The 18,800-nt window shown below is 38.6% G+C and overlaps 1 protein-coding gene across 5 annotated transcripts in view; it reads left to right on the forward strand.

The window, feature by feature from the left end:
- The window catches only part of lmo7a (LIM domain 7a), a 55,886-nt gene that overhangs the window by 29,281 nt on the left and 7,805 nt on the right, over positions 1-18,800 (forward strand). The window contains exons 9-26 of one of the 5 annotated variants that reach the window (XM_084420513.1): positions 3,848-4,088; positions 4,664-4,954; positions 5,224-5,505; positions 6,625-6,780; positions 7,925-8,656; positions 10,406-10,435; positions 10,999-11,125; positions 11,550-11,689; positions 11,999-12,638; positions 13,286-13,519; positions 13,871-13,985; positions 14,366-14,527; positions 15,522-15,697; positions 15,811-15,874; positions 16,593-16,649; positions 16,794-16,835; positions 17,889-17,914; positions 18,102-18,209. In XM_084420513.1, the coding sequence (XP_084276639.1) occupies positions 3,848-4,088; positions 4,664-4,954; positions 5,224-5,505; positions 6,625-6,780; positions 7,925-8,656; positions 10,406-10,435; positions 10,999-11,125; positions 11,550-11,689; positions 11,999-12,638; positions 13,286-13,519; positions 13,871-13,985; positions 14,366-14,527; positions 15,522-15,697; positions 15,811-15,874; positions 16,593-16,649; positions 16,794-16,835; positions 17,889-17,914; positions 18,102-18,209 (3,623 nt within the window). The remainder of the gene's footprint in view (positions 1-3,847; positions 4,089-4,663; positions 4,955-5,223; positions 5,506-6,624; positions 6,781-7,924; positions 8,657-10,405; positions 10,436-10,998; positions 11,126-11,549; positions 11,690-11,998; positions 12,639-13,285; positions 13,520-13,870; positions 13,986-14,365; positions 14,528-15,521; positions 15,698-15,810; positions 15,875-16,592; positions 16,650-16,793; positions 16,836-17,888; positions 17,915-18,101; positions 18,210-18,800) is intronic. The other 4 variants (XM_084420514.1, XM_084420517.1, XM_084420516.1 and 1 more) reach the window with 4 other exon arrangements.

The following is an 18,800-nucleotide window of genomic DNA, read 5'->3' on the forward strand; positions in this document are numbered from 1 at the left end:
ATTTTCTCCATATAGTGGACTTCAATAGGGTCCAAATTGCAGTTTCAATGCAGCTTCAAAGGGCTCTATATGATCCCAGTCAAGGAATAAGGGTCTTATCTAGTGAAACGATCGGTCTTAAAAAAATAAAAATGTATATACTTTTTAAAAACAAATGCTCATCTTGTACGTCCACGACTTCACGCATTACATAATCACGTTGGAAAGGTCACGCGTGATGTGTGTTTACAAAGTGAATGTGCAAAGACTTTTCACCCTTTACAAAAAAAAGGTAAAACAACGATGTCAGACGATTTTGAAGTTGGAGGAGAAAATGAGATGGAGTTTTTCGCCCTACCCTACCTTTTTGAACCAGAACACGCGTGACCTTTCCAACGTGATTACGTAATGTGTGGCGCATCGCAGAGCTAGTGCAAGACAAGCATTTGTGGATGATAAAGTATATACATTTACAATTTTTTATTTTTTATTTTTTTAAATGACAGATCGTTTTGCTAGATAAGACCGTTATTCCTTGGCTGGGATCGTGTAGAGCACTTTTAAGCTTCATTGAAACTGCAATTTGGACCTTCAACCCATTTGTCCCTGTTGAAGTCCACTATATGGAGAAAAATCCTGGAATGGTTTCCTCAAAAACCTTAATTTCTTTTCGACTGAAGAAAGAAAGACATAAACATCTTGGATGACATGGGGGTGACATTTTAATTCTGGAGTGAACTCTTGCTTGTCAAAACAAATGCCTGGTGCCCTCTAGTGGTATTCGAACTATAACTTTTAATGCTTTAATGAGCTATATTTTGCTGTCTGTGATGGTCAGCAGATACTGTTTTGATGGAAAGTGCAAACTCCCATCAATTCATTCTCTACTACATGTTTGCGTTTCAATGACATTAGCATCTTTTTACTCAGTCATGGTCCCAGGGGCTCAATTGCAGCTCATAAGGAAGGTGCTGATGTAATTAGCTGCTGATATAATTACTGTGCTGGACTGTCTACACGTTCACCCCAGTGAGACATTTTTTTCTTATTCCCCACTGACCTGCCAATGAGTCAGACGCATCCCACTATCATGTTTACTACAGAGAAGTGTGTTAAAAAAAGCTGTCGTCTTTCCTTGTAAAATATTTACAACAATACAAATTGTGTAAATATGTATTAGGTTGATAAAGACATTTTCAGAGAATTCCATTCAAAAGTTTGGGGTCGGTCAGATTTTATAATGCTTTTGAAAGTCTCTAATGCTCACACAGGCTGCATTTATTTGATTATTTGTAAAAACAGTAGTATTATGAAATATTATAATAATTTAAAATAACCGTTTTCTATTTTTGAATAAATATAAAATGCAATTTGTTCCTGTGATGGCAAAGTTGAATTTTCAGCATCATTACTGTCTTCAGTGTCACATGATCCTTCAGAAATCATTCTAATATGCCGATTTTCTGCACAATAAACATGTATTATCACAATTGTGCTCCTTAATATTTTTGTGTAAAAATGTTTTTTATTTGAAATATAATTTTTTTTCTAAGTAAAAATTATTTACTGACACTTTTGATTAATTCAATGCAGTTTTGTTGAATAAAAATGTAAATATATATATTTTTTAAATCTTACTGCCACCAAACTTTTGAACAGTATTATATGATATGAATTACGATGGATTAAGAAAATACATGTAATTCATATAATATAATACTGTTCGAAAGTTTGGTGGCAGTAAGATTTAAAAAAATATATATATATATACAGTGAGGAAAATAAGTATTTGAACACCCTGCTATTTTGCAAGTTCTCCCACTTAGAAATCATGGAGGGGTCTGAAATTGTCACCGTAGGTGCATGTCCACTGTGAGAGACATAATCTAAAAAAAAAATCCAGAAATCACAATGTATGATTTTTTTAACTATTTATTTGTATGATACAGCTGCAAATAAGTATTTGAACACCTGAGAAAATCAATGTTAATATTTGGTACAGTAGCCTTTGTTTGCAATTACAGAGGTCAAACGTTTCCTGTAGTTTTTCACCAGGTTTGCACACACTGCAGGAGGGATTTTGGCCCACTCCTCCACACAGATCTTCTCTAGATCAGTCAGGTTTCTGTGCTGTCGCTGAGAAACACGGAGTTTGAGCTCCCTCCAAAGATTCTCTATTGGGTTTAGGTCTGGAGACTGGCTAGGCCACGCCAGAACCTTGATATGCTTCTTACAGAGCCACTCCTTGGTTATCCTGGCTGTGTGCTTCGGGTCATTGTCATGTTGGAAGACCCAGCCTCGACCCATCTTCAATGCTCTAACTGAGGGAAGGAGGTTGTTCCCCAAAATCTCGCAATACATGGCCCCGGTCATCCTCTCCTTAATACAGTGCAGTCGCCCTGTCCCATGTGCAGAAAAACACCCCCAAAGCATGATGCTACCACCCCCATGCTTCACAGTAGGGATGGTGTTCTTGGGATGGTACTCATCATTCTTCTTCCTCCAAACACGTTTAGTGGAATTATGACCAAAAAGTTCTATTTTGGTCTCATCTGACCACATGACTTTCTCCCATAACTCCTCTGGATCATCCAAATGGTCACTGGCAAACTTAAGACGGGCCTTGACATGTGCTGGTTTAAGCAGGGGAACCTTCCGTGCCATGCATGATTTCAAACCATGACGTCTTAGTGTATTACCAACAGTAACCTTGGAAACAGTGGTCCCAGCTCTTTTCAGGTCATTGACCAGCTCCTCCCGTGTAGTTCTGGGCTGATTTCTCACCTTTCTTAGGATCATTGAGACCCCACGAGGTGAGATCTTGCATGGAGCCCCAGTCCGAGGGAGATTGACAGTCATGTTTAGCTTCTTCCATTTTCTAATGATTGCTCCAACAGTGGACCTTTTTTCACCAAGCTGCTTGGCAATTTCCCCGTAGCCCTTTCCAGCCTTGTGGAGGTGTACAATTTTGTCTCTAGTGTCTTTGGACAGCTCTTTGGTCTTGGCCATGTTAGTAGTTGGATTCTTACTGATTGTATGGGGTGGACAGGTGTCTTTATGCAGCTAACGACCTCAAACAGGTGCATCTAATTTAGGATAATAAATGGAGTGGAGGTGGATATTTTAAAGGCAGACTAACAGGTCTTTGAGGGTCAGAATTCTAGCTGATAGACAGGTGTTCAAATACTTATTTGCAGCTGTATCATACAAATAAATAGTTAAAAAATCATATATTGTGATTTCTGGATTTTTTTTTTTTAGATTATGTCTCTCACAGTGGACATGCACCTACGATGACAATTTCAGACCCCTCCATGATTTCCAAGTGGGAGAACTTGCAAAATAGCAGGGTGTTCAAATACTTATTTTCCTCACTGTATATATATATAATTTTTTTTTTTTTTTTTTTCAACAAAACTGCATTGAATTAATCAAAGGTGTCAGTAAAGAATTTTTACTTAGAAAAAAATTCTTGCTTTATATTTTGTGAGATTTGTGTGTAACATAAGAAAAATCTAAATTCTAATGAAGAAAACAAATTTTTGCACTGCATATATTGTGTGGATCAAATTTTGTCTCCTGGGATAATAAAGTGTGAATTCACCTATGGGGACCAATAGAAAAATAAGAAAAATCAGCTTTGTAAAAATACAAAATAGGCTCATGTCTCAATACAAAACAAAAAAAATCAAAAAGATTATTCTGTTACATTCTATAAGGTTCAGGGTTATGGATTAGAAAACATCATTAGCTCAGTATAAAAACAATAAAAGTCTATGGAAAGTCCCCACCAGGAAAGAAAAACAATCATGTGTGCATGTGCGTGTTTATACGCTCACACTCCTGGCTCTCTGTGCTGTTTCTCCAGGTTGTGGTAGTGACCCCGAAGCAGATCTGAGCTTCATGATGTCAGAAAATAAGGAATACCGCCGTTCATTGGTCTTAACACCTAAGACCACCACTCCGTTCAATCAGTTCCTGCCATCAAAGGATAAGCAGTCGGCCTATGTTCCAGCACCATTACGCAAGAAACGTGCAGAGCGAAATGAAGACAACAGAAGAAGCTGGGCTAGCCCTATGTTCACAGAAGATGACGGCACTTTTACTAGGTAATGCAAGTCTACACTCTAAAGATTCAAGGGGGGTTTTCATGGGATGGTATATTCACCTACTCTGGTGAAAGGTGACCATCTGATCATTGATTTATGATGTAATACAGACCATGCTTGCCTAAGAAAAATGTTTTTTTCTTTCTTTGAGGAAAACACCCACAGAATAGAAAAGTCACAAATGAGGTCTCAGTAGTTTCTCCTAGGCAGCAATAAAATTAAAAAGAGCAAAAGGAGACTTTTTTTGTTTCCAGCTTTTCAGATTTTTTCTCCAGACAAAAGACCCTAGTAATCTTAAATCTGTCTCTTCTAGAGTTTCAAAAAAAATCTCAGCAATGTCTCACATTGTGCTCTGATACCTGCCATCAAAAGATCTGAAAATGAACTTTTCTCAAAACAATTCTCAAAATTTGTCTCTTGATCATTTGCTTTGCTTCCTAGAAATGTTTATCATTATATTCCTCCTTTGTAGGTTGAGATGTTAGCTATGAAACATTCTCGATGTTTGAATGCCGGTGCTTATTATTCCCACTATTTCTTGGCATTTTGTGACCATCATTGGTGGTGTGTCCCAGTCATGAGAGGGCTGGTTCAGACCCTTCATCTATCACCGAGTTGAAATCCCAGACAACTGCCGACCAGTCTTTGGCCTATGAGTATGAGAGCAGTGATTCAGATACAGATCGACCGGATCCCGACATGGTTCTAGATGACCTCGCTAGCCGTAGATTTCACAGGCCGTCCCCTGTCGCTCCAACCAACTTTGCCTTACCCATGAGCCCGCTGGAGGGAGTTGCTGTCTCGTGTACCACCAGGCCACAGGTGGCTGTCAGTAATGTGCCCCGGCATTCATTGACCCATCTCAGGTCAGAAACTGGCTTCTTTGACATGCATCTGTTTGCTATTTTATCAGTGTTAACTCTGGGTCTTCTCCAGAAACCTTCGAAGTTTGGTTTTGAGTTGCTGTGATGTCATTATTTCGCTTGATTTTCAACCCATAGCGTGGACTTTTTGAAACAACATTTTGTTTTCAATGTTTGATTTTCATTTGGATTGGTGTGCTTGATAACCATGGATGGTTTGATGTGCATTGATCATTGGTGGTATGTAACAAAAATGGCTGTCTTTTGAGCAGCGGTCAGTCACAGCCTCTTCAGAGGACTTACAGGAGGCCTGTATCCGCTGACGCCTGCATTTACGATGACTCTGAAGAAGAGGAGGATGAGTTTGGCTATGCTGATCCTGTTCAGGATGACCTTTATGCCCGTAAAGTAGGCCTGATGCCACAAACATCTGCCACAGTGCCTTTTGATAAATTTCTGCCCAAGTTCTGGACACCTGAGGAGGATACACATGTGAAGAAGATCAAACTGGGCTCCCAGCGCCGCCCTTGGTACAGGAAGATCCAAGGTTTCAGGTCTGTCCAGTACTGAGGCAAAAAAATAAAAGAACATAAATTAAGAAAAGAACATAAATAATTCTAATAAATAAAAATAACCCTATCCTAACTCCAGGAATACTCAATTTTTCAAGACATGCTTGATATTCCAAAAAAATATTTACATAAATCAGCTGTCCCATATTTATTATAACTGGCAACTGTCCATTAAAGTAATTTGGAAATTAAAATGGAAAAATAAAATTACACTTACTTAAAGGTATAGCGAAGGACTTTCTTTTTCCGGGTGGATCATCAAGACTATTGGTCCTCCTAAGTGTCAATCATTCTGGTGATAATGTTTACGTAAGGCCGTCGTACGTGCTCGTGCACTATTCACACGATGGCGTGCACTCAAAACACAGGTTGGGCTTCCCACTGATGCCTCAGTCGCAAAGTTTCTACTTGACAGGTAAAGTTTGGCATGCTATTTGGAGAAATCCATTTAAAATCACTGCTAGTAAAAGTTAATGATTATGATATGATTAGCTCGTGCATGCTCTCTCGTGCACACGTTTATAGGCGTTCCCTCTCGGGAGCAGGTAGAGTGTTGCGCATGTGCGTTTTTTCAAAAAGTGGAGAGGGCGGTTCTTTTCTAAAATTCGGGAAAATCCTCCGCTATACCTTTAATTATTAAACTTAATTATTTTAATGAAATCTGACTAAAACCTGTTTTCAATTCTAAGCCCTATTGATCAGTCCATCAGCTGTTTTTCAGATAATAATTTATAATTCTCTGACATGTTTGGCTATCCAGTGGCTCCAAAAAAGTAAAGTGCATAATATATTATACAAACAAATTGTCTTTTACCTGTTAGATGGACATTTCATAAAATTTGACATCCAGTACAGATGTCCAAATATTTTATAAGTTATCTTGATTTTGAGCAGTACATCTGTTTTGCTCATACTTTCATATATTTTTAAGCGTTGCTTAAATGTACAAATTTATTGGATGCCACTGTAAACCCTGCAGTTTCTTTTTTACTTATTTACTTTGTTGCTAAGGCTTCTGTTACCTCCTGTCTTCTTTCTGGTGATGGTTACTAACTTTTCTCCATTTTCTTTCTCTGTGCTCTTTCACCTCACATTTTCCAGTCGCAAGAAGTCAGGTTCGTCCTCTGAAGAATCAGATGATGACGCCAATCCCTGGCTCTCTCTACCTGCTTTCTCTCGCACTCAGTCTGACCCCCCTCCCTCTCACTTCCATGCACCTGAAGGCCTCGCTCAGTCCAGCCTCACTTCCACACCCAGGTCCTTATCACAGCCCCATATGCAGTAGGACTGGACATCCACTCACTTCCCCTGATCAGCTTCTCCACATACTATAATAAATCTATCAACTGATGCGTACTAATAAGTAGTGTTTTTTTTATTTTTATTTTTTTTATCATCTTTGTGAATGTTAATGATCTCAGCAGACAAGTGCACATAAGTGATGGAAATGGTGAGAAGGTCCAAATGACTCATGCCTAACATTACAAGTTTTCTGAAGCTATATGATTTGTGCGAGGAGACATAGCCATCCATTAAGCTGTTCATTCGAGTCAGTGAGTTGAATTCGAAAACCAGTTCATTGAACAAGTCATTCTCTTGAGTCTGATCTTTTCAATGAATACAGCTGATTCAGAAATCTGACTGATCAATTCCTTTACAAACACACTGATTTCATTTGACTCAATTAATGCTCTTTGAGCTCTTGAATGATGTGCCACAACTGACGTAAGGGTAATATCATCAGTGAATAACTAAATTTTGGTCTGTTCCTCAAACAAAGCTATCATATCTTCAGAAAATGTGGAATATTGCAAACAAGTTGTATGGACCATTTTACAGATTTTTTTGGTGCATTTTTAGAGCTTAAAGGCCCGCTCACACCAAGAACGATAACTACAGAGAACTATAAAAATAACTATATTAGCCCCCACACCAACGCACCATAACGTCCTGTTTATTATAAGCTTGCGCTGCAGTTATGTCGTCTGCCGCTTTAAATGCTCAAGCTCTTTAAAACAAGATACATTGTGATTACTGTCAATGTTTTCATTATTTATCAGCTGGGAAAAAAATATATCTGAAAGTGATTCCAACGATATCAGTCCTCTGTGGTTATAGTGGTGGTGTGTATCAAAATTCTTAAAACTACTTTTATTAAATCTAAATTTGAAGTAACTTTTAGGCAGAGCGCTCACAGTTCTGCTTTTCCAAAATTTAGAGCAAAATGAGTCTGCATAATGCTGCTGTTACTTATATATTGCATGGTTAGTTGCAACCTTCTGCATACACAACTCATGTTAACTGGTCTTAACTGATTTCTACTCTTTTTCTTCTTTTTTTACTGTCCCCTTGCATGTTCTGAATCCTTTCTTTACTCTTTTCTCCTTTGATTCACCCACAGTTCTCAGACACAACACCTCACGGTTGCTCAGCAGAGTGCTGGGCTCTCTAAGTCAAAGCCCCCTGATTTTTGGCCCAGACCAGATCCCACCTCTGGCCCCAGACTCATAAAATGCGAAAAGCGCCCCCTCCTTGGGCGTGAACACCCTAACGACCCATACAACGTTTCTGCCGACATCCTGCCTGATTTGGAAAATGACGATATGTTTACACGTCGTACAAAAACCTTCCACTCGAGTGATGATCTGGCCCAGTTGAAGTACGGTAACTTCCTGGTGCCTCGCCGCAGATCGGAGGCTGAAGTCACGGTGGTAATTCAGCCCCGCCATGAGGGTGAACCCGTTTATCCTGACATTGAAAAGGACGATGTGGTTTTTCGAAGGGCTCAACAGCAAATCAGTCATTACCCTCTGTCTGGGGCCCCTGATAACTACCACCCTGTTCCTATTCCAGAGACATGGGCTTTGCCACCAAAACTGCAGGCCAAGCTAATGTTTGGCCCAGTTGAACCCAGACAGAACAAACCCAAGTCCGAGATTAAACACGGAGCAGAGCAGCACCTGAAAACAGATGATATGCTACTTAGGAAGCTAAAAGCTTTAAATACCCAGGGGATGGAGAAAAAGGGATCTCCCAGTGTTTCTTTGTCTTGCAATGAAGAAGATATGCAGAAATGGCAAGCCATCAGAGAGGCCAGCCGTGTGCGATACAGGAAGAGGCTGATGGTTGAGAGGTTAGGTTTCTGAGCCTGCAGAAATACCTGTGTGCGCTTGTCATCATGATCTCATCTGCGGTGTACTTTTTCGCATTCTCGTGTTAACTATGATCTTAGACTGGCAATGGCAAATGTTTGTGAGTCTGACATGGGTTTGACTTTGATTGCATGAGAATGATTGTAACAGGTAGATATTTGGTTTTCTTAGTGTTTTTCTCTTAAATAATTTTGGGCCAGCTTCAAAATGTGCACTCATTTAGATAAGTTTGTGCATGAAGTGATGAGGTCAAAATGGTTTTCAGCATTGAAATGTGTTGTGTTTTATCTAATCTTATTTTCTTGAATGTGCAAGGCTTCCATTGTCAGCCGCTTCCAATTATTTTAGCTGTACAAAAACAGTCAGTTATGCTGCCTGCTTGATACTACAAACTGGTATTTGTTATCATATTATTTTATGAATCAAAAGTCTATTTTCTTAGGTTTACTTTACTGAATTATATAAAATTAAAAGCATTTTTGAGAGACTGACCAATTGCTTGTGAAATGCATTTTGCTTGTGTTTAATAAAAGACTGAAAGTTTTGGTCATGAAAGCATCTAAGAAACTGATACATCAAGTACAGACTCAACTGCTTTGACTTTCGTTTAAGTCCCAAAGTCCTAACAGACTTTATAAGGTGCGTGTGTATCCAGCTAAGCTGTGGTGGAATTTTAAAACCTGAGCAATGTCTAAAAATAATCCAGTCAGACACATTCACTCTTTACGAAGTAACTTACAATGCGCTCTAGCTCCAGATTCCCCACACCCTTGTGATCCTGTGAAAGCTGGAACTTACACTTATGTGACCATGGAAACACACCTAGCACTTGAACCCCAAGTACAACATTGCATTTGATCAGAGTCCATGTAATGTCAGGGCATTAAAAAGATCAAATGTACTGGGATTGGTGGGGAATTCTACAAGTTTCCAATGATGTCATTCTACCATAAACCGAAATGAACTAAGTTACAACTGACAGTTAATATTATGTTTGCACATTTTAAATGTCAGACAGCCAGGTCTGTAATCAACGAATTAACTGAATGCTGAAGCATGACTTTGTAAAAAATAAATAATCATTATGCACTTGATCATAGTTGGAGCGGTGTGGCTAAAGCTAATGACATGTACAATACCGTTCGAAAGTTTGGGGTCAGTACCTTTTTTATTTTTTTTAAAGAAGTTAATTATTTTTTGTCTGTAAGGATGCATTAAAGACATTTATAATGTTACAAACATTTTCTATTTCAAATAAATGTTGATCTTTTGTACTTTCTATTCATCAAAGAATCCTGAAAAATAGTTTCCATAATACCGGTAATATGAAGGAGCACAACTGTTTTCAACATTGATAATAAGAAATGTTTCTTTGATCATCAAATCAGCATGTTAGAAAGATTTCTGAAGGATCATGTGACACTGAAGACTGGCTGCTGGAAATTCAGCTTTGCCATCACAGGGTTAAATTATATTTTTATACATATGAACATAAATATAATTTATTTTAAATTATAATAATATTTCACAATATTACTGTTTTGCTGTATCTTTTTTAATCAAGTAAATGCAGCCTTAGTCAGCATAAAAGACTTCTGTCAAAAAAATCTTACCGACCCCAAAACCTTTGAACAATAGTGAATGTTACTTTATTGGTCATTCAATACAAACTGTCAATCAACACACCAAAATATGACTATTTTGTTGCTGTGGTTCTCTTTGGTTTCTAGACTGTTCCAGAAAAGCTCTGATAGTAAAGGGTGAGTTGTGGCCTTGTGCAGTAACGGCATGTTTTTGTGTGTGTGTTCACGGCTGCTGCGTAGGCCTTTGCCCTCCCCTATATTAAGCGCTGACACTCACAATGTACTCAATGCTATGATCCCCATGGGCTGCTGTCTAAAAAATGTTCACTGCAAAAAAACGTGTCGACTACAGATATGCACACTGATGGCTAATTTAATCTCTGTTCAAACGTGTCCTTCTGGAAAGATCCAGAGCATTAGAAGCACAGATGTACTTCTGCAATGCAGACGTATTGTGCTCTCACAGGTAAGTCACATGAGTGGAAGTGATTAAATGAGCAACTCATGGAAAATTATTAACCATTTGCCACATAACATAATTCGTTAGTTGCCTATTATGATAACTAATTGTGGCTTGAATAATATTCAGGACTTGCTGTTTTACTAACCCTTCAATACTTTGTCTTCTAAATTTATGTTATTTATGCTTGCTTGATGTGAGCTGTAACACTTTTATTTTAACCTTTTTTCTTAAGGAATTAATTGGACTACTAACGTTTTTTTGAAAAACACGTTTACAGGAGCAAATCAGTGAGTGACATCACTGATAGTGAGAAGAACCTCAGCACCTCGGCGGTGGAGTTGCGCTTCGAAGAGCTGCAAAAGATGCGCATTCGGATTAAGGAGAATGAAGATAAGTGGCAAGATGTGAGTATTGGATCACGTGGTGTTGTTATTGATAATATCCATAGCTGCAGATGTTCGGCCTGTGATTCAATGAAAGTTGAGACTAGTAAGATGTCCTCATAAGGACCTTGACTGCTTCGAGTCACATCAGTAATAAATAGTCTGAAACTGTACAGTGATACTTCGTAGTGTGAATGTGGTTGGACTGAGCTTCAATACAGCATCTAGGTCATATACGGGCCTCTAATTCACACGGGAAAAGTAGTCGGGTGGAGCCAAACAGGCAAAATAGGACACCGGCAAAATCTAGTCCTCCCTCACTCCTCAATCTGTCCTCGTATCTCGCCACCCTTCCCCTGCACTGTCCCTCCTACCGTTACTGCTTATGAATAAGCACCTGTGCTCCAGTTATGGAGGCTGAGCGTCTTTCTCCTCGTCCCTGCAGGATCTTTCAAGGTGGAAGAATAAGCGCAGGAGTGTGAATTCTGACATAGTGAAAAAGAAAGAAGAGAGAGAACAGATCGAGCAGATCACTTCAGGCGGCACCAGGAAATCAAAGACCTTGAAGGAAATGCATGATGAGAGGTGAACATACATTCCTTCAAATCAAGCTGTAGTTGTGTGTGTCTCTAAAGCTTAAACGGTACAAAACTGTATATTTAATTTAATGTTTAATTTAAATGATTTAATTTCCTAATTGTATTTTATTTCTGTTATTGTGTGTGGTGAACTATGATGAAATGTTGCTGTCACTGTTTGTTTTTTGACATTCTGTTGTCTGTTGTTAGTGCGGAGAGTGTAGTGTGTTCTACTTTCTCTGATCCGTTGTCTGCTCATTGTAAAAGTGTAATCTAATCGCGGTTCTTGTCCTGCCTCCCTCCTGCTCCTTTTCAGAGAGAGCCGTGAGCAAAGCAACTACAGGGACAGCTTTAACTCCAGCGTTGATGATGTCTTTGAAGAACCTGTACCCCGAAGCAGAACTCTGCCAGCACGTAGCTACACCATTGACACCCCTTACGCCCCCACGGAAAAACCTTCACTACCCTCCATACCATCTATGAGAGAAAAGGAACCTGTGGCTGGCACCCTGGCATCACATCAGCCAGATTTTCCAACCAAACATGATCGCTCTAGCCCAGATATCCCACTTACAATGAATAACAGCATTCAGGAGAGCAAAACATCAACCCAAAACCTTCTGGATGATCCAGTTCCTGCTTTCTCCTACAGCAACACTAGCCTGATTAAACCCACCAACATGATCAAGCCCATCAGCGTCAGTAAACCCAGCAGCGTTCTCAACAGCTCAGACTCGATTAGCAAAACTAAGCCAGTTGAAAACTACAGCAGCACCATTAGCTCATTGTATAAGCCCAATTCAATGGATACAAAGCAGTCTGGGCTGGATCAAGTTTCTGCCTCCCTCCCCAGGAGCTACCAGAGATCAGATAGCGCAAGACTCACCTCTGTTGTTACGCCCAGGCCATTCGGCACACAGGCCACCCGAATAACCTCTCTTCCCAGAGCATTCACGGTGAGTTGGCCCTGTTTGGTCTCAAACGTCATGATGGCGTTTTTCTTTTTTAATGAATGAAGGTCTTTGAGAACATTATGCTACCTGCCGCAGGGTGCGATCGATTTACAATGAAGTTCTGGTGTAATTATAGCTCATATGAATTAAAAAGAGTCTAATTGAGTTACAACACTAGAATAAAACTGTAATGTGGAAGCCAGATTTTTTGGGCAAAGCATACAGTGTCATTAAAGAGTGCAGTGGTTCTGGAAGTAAAAATTAATTTTCTCCATAGATTTTTTACGATAACTTATAAACTGTTAAATACCTACTGTGTGCGACAAGGTTGTTATATTTGTTCTATTAGTTGTTATTATTGATGGGAAATGCTTTTGTTGAAGCCATCAGCTTATAACTCTTTAACAGACACGTTTTTTTTAAATTCCTATGGGCAAAAAATTTATTTGAATACTTCCAGAATCAAGCCAGCTGAACAGTGGACTGTTGCACTCTATTCCTCTGTTTAACTTTTCCCATGGTTAAAATGATCAGTCATGATCTCTTCTGCTTGTATTCACTGTAACTGTAAGTAATGAATGCATCTCAAAGAGTGAAGAGTTTAAATTGGTTCTGAAAATACTTACAGTATATGGCATCAAACCTTTTAGATGGATGACTCTCTTAAGCGCACCAATGGAGAGACAGACAGCCTCAAGAAACCTACAGTTTTCAACCGCTATGCTCAGTATGTGAAAGAAGATGAGGATATGTCCCAGGAAAGCCCTAAGCAGAGCAGTGACGAAGAGGAGAGATCAGAGGAGAGAACCCCGTCTCCTGTCCCTCCGATCAACAAGGTGTTGCCTCTGCCTAAATCTTCGTTCCCGCTCATCCCTCCAATTGAGGCAAGACACTCCAGAGCAAATCTCAACTACACATTACAATAACATTACATTTTCTAAAGCAAAATAAATTTCACATGCAGAGATAGACATATGAGCACTTTAGATTCAGTAAATCTTACTAAATCCAGATCATTTAAAAAGTTTATAGCAACATTTTGTGGTCTGGGTTGCCTTCTGTGTAGATTAATGACAATTTGGATGTCATTGTTGCTGCTCCTCAAAGTAATTTTGATTTTATTTCAATAAATCTCAATGGCACACTCCCGAAAACCAGAAATCACTTCATGTGAAATCACTTCATGTGAAATCACTTCACTTTCTGTGTATAGCTGACCTGTCTGTGTCTTCCAGGTGGACTACAGTGAGATGAGGATCAGCCTAAACCAGAAACCCAACAGTAGCCGGGACTTTGGCTTCCAGAACGACTGGGACTCCACTGGGGTCCGTGTCAAATCTGTAGTTCCAGGTAAAAGAAACTGTTAAAGTCCTCTGAAATAGAAGTGATGTCAAAAGTGATCTCATGCGCTGCCCAGTGAATTAATGAACCACAAAGTACAGGCTCTACCTGCAGCTTCAGAGAACGTCTGCTACTCATAAAAAACACACATGTACTGTACTGCTACAGTATATAGGGCAGATATTTTTCTAGGTTAAATCTGATGAGCCTTTAGTTGCCCAAGATAGCAATGGAACAAAATGTGCATGAAACAAAATGTATTGTCTGAGATGCTAAAATAAATTATGTTTAGTTATATAAATCACAGTTCGGGCATCATTGTCATTCCTATAATTGTTTTGAGGAGTTTTGAACATTTATTTTGTGTATAATGCATGTGTGCAATGCAGGCAGCACAGCGGAGCTCGGTCAGGTTAAGGTTGGAGATGAGATCCTTGCGGTGAACGGGCACCGGGTGGCAGACATGAGCTATAATGAGTGGAAGAGCAGTATGGAGGAGGCCTTGCAGCAGGGAAGTCTGCTTATGGACATCCGCAGACATGGCAAGAATAGTAAGTCCCCGCCATCTCATCGAGTGCAGCACTGACTACAGCAAGCCTTGGTAAAGCTTTCAACCGAAAAAAAATAATATTGCCAGACTTCTTATAGTTACCTTTTGCTACATATATTGCAGACTAAGATTCTCTGTTCTTGGTTGACTCTGTAGTTAGTCTATATATCTACTGTAGTAGCAACACATAGTGTGTATCATCTATGTTCATCTCGTATATGCTTGTCAGTTGTGTGTTTGGCTTTCTTGTTTCTGATATTCTTCTTTTTTTTCTGCTTTTTTTCCCCATTTAAAGGAAAAGTTCACTCAAAAAAATGTAAATACTATCAATATTTCTGTATGCTGCTGTTTTTTGTGTGTGATTTTAAAAAAAAAGACAATTTTATTAAAAATATATATGCTTAAAATGGGTATAGTGGACTGTCAAGCTCCAAAAAGAGTATAAAGTACCATGAAAATAGTCCATATGACTTTTGTGCACTATATTCCAACTTCCAACTTTTTTTATTTTGTTTTGTTTTATTTTAAGTTAAGTTTATTTTATATGGAGCACATATTTTAGTTATATAAAATAACCGGTTTTCATTTTTGGGTGAACTACTCCTTTGTCTACCTTTCCCTGGTATGGTTTCTTCAGTATATATGTAGTATGTTTGTATTTTTCCTAAACAGTGCATTATTTTAGTTTCTAAAGTAAGTGGTTCTTTATATTTTCAGTGGTTCATATTTTCAGTGTTTACTAACAGGCTTATAGTTTGTGGCTGAAGGCAGATCAGAGGGCATCTGTAAGCTTGTTGGTAAACCTGGTCTGTGTGGAGCTCATTCTGACTGCATGGCAGGGGAAGGTGGTCTGTCTTTCATCCCCACATTTTAGAAGTATTTACCAGACACATTCAGTTTTTAGTATCTGTCTGTCTGTAGTCGTACATCTGTTTTCATAGTTTGCTAATTCTGTGTTTTTGAAATGAATGGTTTTGTTGACATGCCACAATCAGACTGGGGCAGAGACCTACCTTCCCTTCCATTTAAAAGCCATAAGACCATCAATCTGACCAGTCTGGATCCTCTAGGTCCCTCTGAGTCATACATCAGCACCAACCTGGATTTCACATCCCAACAAACCAAGGACAACGTTGTGAAAACCTTGAATGTCAGCTCACAGCCAGGCAATGTGAGCAGACTAATTAATCGCCTACTATATATGGCACTTTATTTTTTAATTGGTATTTGAATGTATTTTAAAGCTTCTTTCATAATGCTAAACCGATGACCTTTTTTCCACAGAATAATGGTTCAAATGGAATAAATGGTGGTTTCCGTGAGGATTCAGAGAATATGAATGATAAAGGTAAATTTCTTTTTTCAGCTAATTGCTTGGAAATATTCTGTAAAGTTTTTTTGTTGTATGCTTGTTTTAATAAACGCATTTTTGCGTGTGAAAATTTGTGACTCTTGTTCTGAGATTGTTTAATAGCTTGACAAGAATGCTTGTTTTTGATTAACTTAAAACAGTGTGATAAAGATTAGTCAAAATGAGATCAGCTATCCAAATTATATGCACATACTGTTTATACAGTGTCTGTGTATACTGTACAAACACAGTATGTGCATAGAATTTGGATAGCTGATCTCATATATATATATATATATTAGTAGTAACACTTTACAATAAGGTTCATTAGTTAACATTAGTTAATGTATTAACTAACAATGAGCAATACATTTGTTACTTTATTAGTTAATCTTTAACGTTAGTTAATAAAAATACAGCTGTTCATTGTTAGTTCACAGTACATTAATGGATGTTAACAATGTATGATTTTAATAAGGTATTAATTAATATTAACTCAGATTAATAAATGCTGTAGAAGTATTGTTCATTCTTAGTTCATGTTAACTAAGGTAGTTAACTAATGAACCTTATTGTAAAGTGTTACCATATACATTCTTTTTCTTTTTCTACCGAACCTTTTTTTTAAGAAAGCAGTGTGGATTAAGAATGAATTGCTAAATCTACTTCCCCAGGACAAATTCATCTTCTTCTAACATTTTTATCTCCCGTGTAGAATCTGAATCCATTTCTGTGAAAAACTTAAAAAGGAGATCAGAGTTTTTTGAACAAGGTAACAGAACAGCATCAGTGCAGTGCTGATGCGTTCAGGCTATGTGTTTCGGGGGCTGTGGGTAAACCGCTAAGTCTTCATCCTGCCATCCTCCTCTCCTCTCTCTAGCAGAAGCCCCTCATAACCTCTGTGCTCTTCCCTCAGGCTCTGCAGGGCTCACAGTCAGTTCTCTGGTCTACCTCTGTGGTAAAGGGGGGTTGAGTGTGCAGTGTCCACTTCCATCTTGTGTGCTGACATGCTGTCTACAGGAGTACTTTAAAAAGTAGAGGAAATTTGGCGAGTAAATAGTGCAGAGGAACAAAACAAACTAAATTTTCTCAAAATGGCAACTCTGCCATCATTAATCACGGATAATCTTCCCTCCAATAGGCTGTGAACCACTGACAGATCAGAGTCAGTAAGTTTAACTGGATCATTTGTAAATCTGATTCATTAATTAAACTTGTGATCCAGATCCACTGATTCATCAAAAAGATTCTCACGCTGTCAGTGCGTACAAACCTTAAGAGTTTGTAAATTGTTTTTAAAATATATCTTCATTAGTCATTCTCTGAGGCCTCTGAAAGACAGCATGTCAGACCATACCAACATACAAAGCACTTTAAATAAAAGTAGGAAAGTACTTTAAAAGGAAAGTTTATCTTGCTGATATCTTACTTACAGTCCCATATTAAGATAATATCAGAGATTTTCCCCACAGGCATAAATGAAAGAATTTAGGATAAGACAGATATGAATATGAGACTGTTTCACCTTCACACACTCAAGTCATTCTTGCTGAATATTCTTGATTGTAGAAGCAGCTCAGGAAAAGAAATAAGTAATCAGTGTGGAGTGTGTTGGTATTGTGTTGTGAATGCAAATAGTGCATGCTGTGCTCGGCATGGATGTGGGGTTTAGTTTTACTAATAGCCAGTGCTTCTGCATGTGGAATTGCATATGGGGACTGGCCAAAGGTGTTTATCTACGAGATGTGTTTTTGCATTATTCATTTGGTTTGTTTATTGAAGTCTTTGCATGCATTTGTTTATCTGAGTCTGCATGTGGTTCTAATTTAACATTTATTTATGGTACCGTTGGGTTATGGGTTTCTTATTTTAATATATTTTATGTTATCAGATATTGGGATGGAATGCTGTTCATGTGTTCCCTTCATGCTATGATGATGTTTTATTTAATTTTTTTCAAAATGTAGCCTACACTGTCTAAGAAGCATCTAATTGTAGCTCTTTTTTACAGGTGGATCTGATACAGCAATATCGAATGTAAGTTGAGTTTCAATGTTTTCTTTTAATCCAACCACTGTTGCCTACATGCATATGATCTGATTAATTAATAAGAAGTGATTTATAGGGTTTGGGTGCAAAAATAAAATAAAAAAGCCAAGATATTGTAAAGGATATCTAGGATATGGTTGGCTCCAATAATTCAAAGCATTTTCTGTGTGTGTAGCTTCCCATGCCCTCCATCACTACATCCACTACACGCTGGTCCTGGGACCCAGAAGAAGAGCGCAGGCGTCAGGAGAAGTGGCAGAAAGAGCAGGAGTGTTTGCTGCAGGTGAATATTATATAAGCCCAACTGTTGGGCTTTATAGAGTTATGGCCTAAATATGGGTTATGTTGTCGGGTAAAAGAGAATATATATAACATTTAAAGGGATAGTTCACTTTGAAATTAATTTTTGATATGTTTTAGCTTACCTCAAGGGCATCCAAGATGTAGGTGTCTTTGTTTCCGCAGTAGTTTCAATTTTGATATTTTTAGGTCAAACCGTTCTTGTCTGTCAGTCATATAATGCAGGTCGATGGTCATTGTCTCAAAACACAAGCACAGAGTCCAAATTAAAACAATTCCCCATCGTCCAAATGAAACAATTCCCCATCATAAGTACACATTGATGGCCTAAGACACGAAACGAGCGGTTTGTGTGAGAAAACGAACAGTATTTATATCGTTGTTATCTCTTGAAAACAGCACACGTCCAAATGATCTGACGGCGCGGGCGGGTATAGATATATACATAGATGTCGCCTTGGCTACGGTTTCGTTCCAATGAACTGCAGTAGCGAAGGCGACATCTAGTGTATACATCTATACTAGCCCGCGGGCGGGTATAGATATATACACTAGATGTCGCTTGGCTACGGTT

This window comes from Rutilus rutilus (genome assembly GCF_951802725.1).
Source record: "Rutilus rutilus genome assembly, chromosome: 10".
NCBI lineage: Eukaryota > Metazoa > Chordata > Actinopteri > Cypriniformes > Leuciscidae > Rutilus > Rutilus rutilus.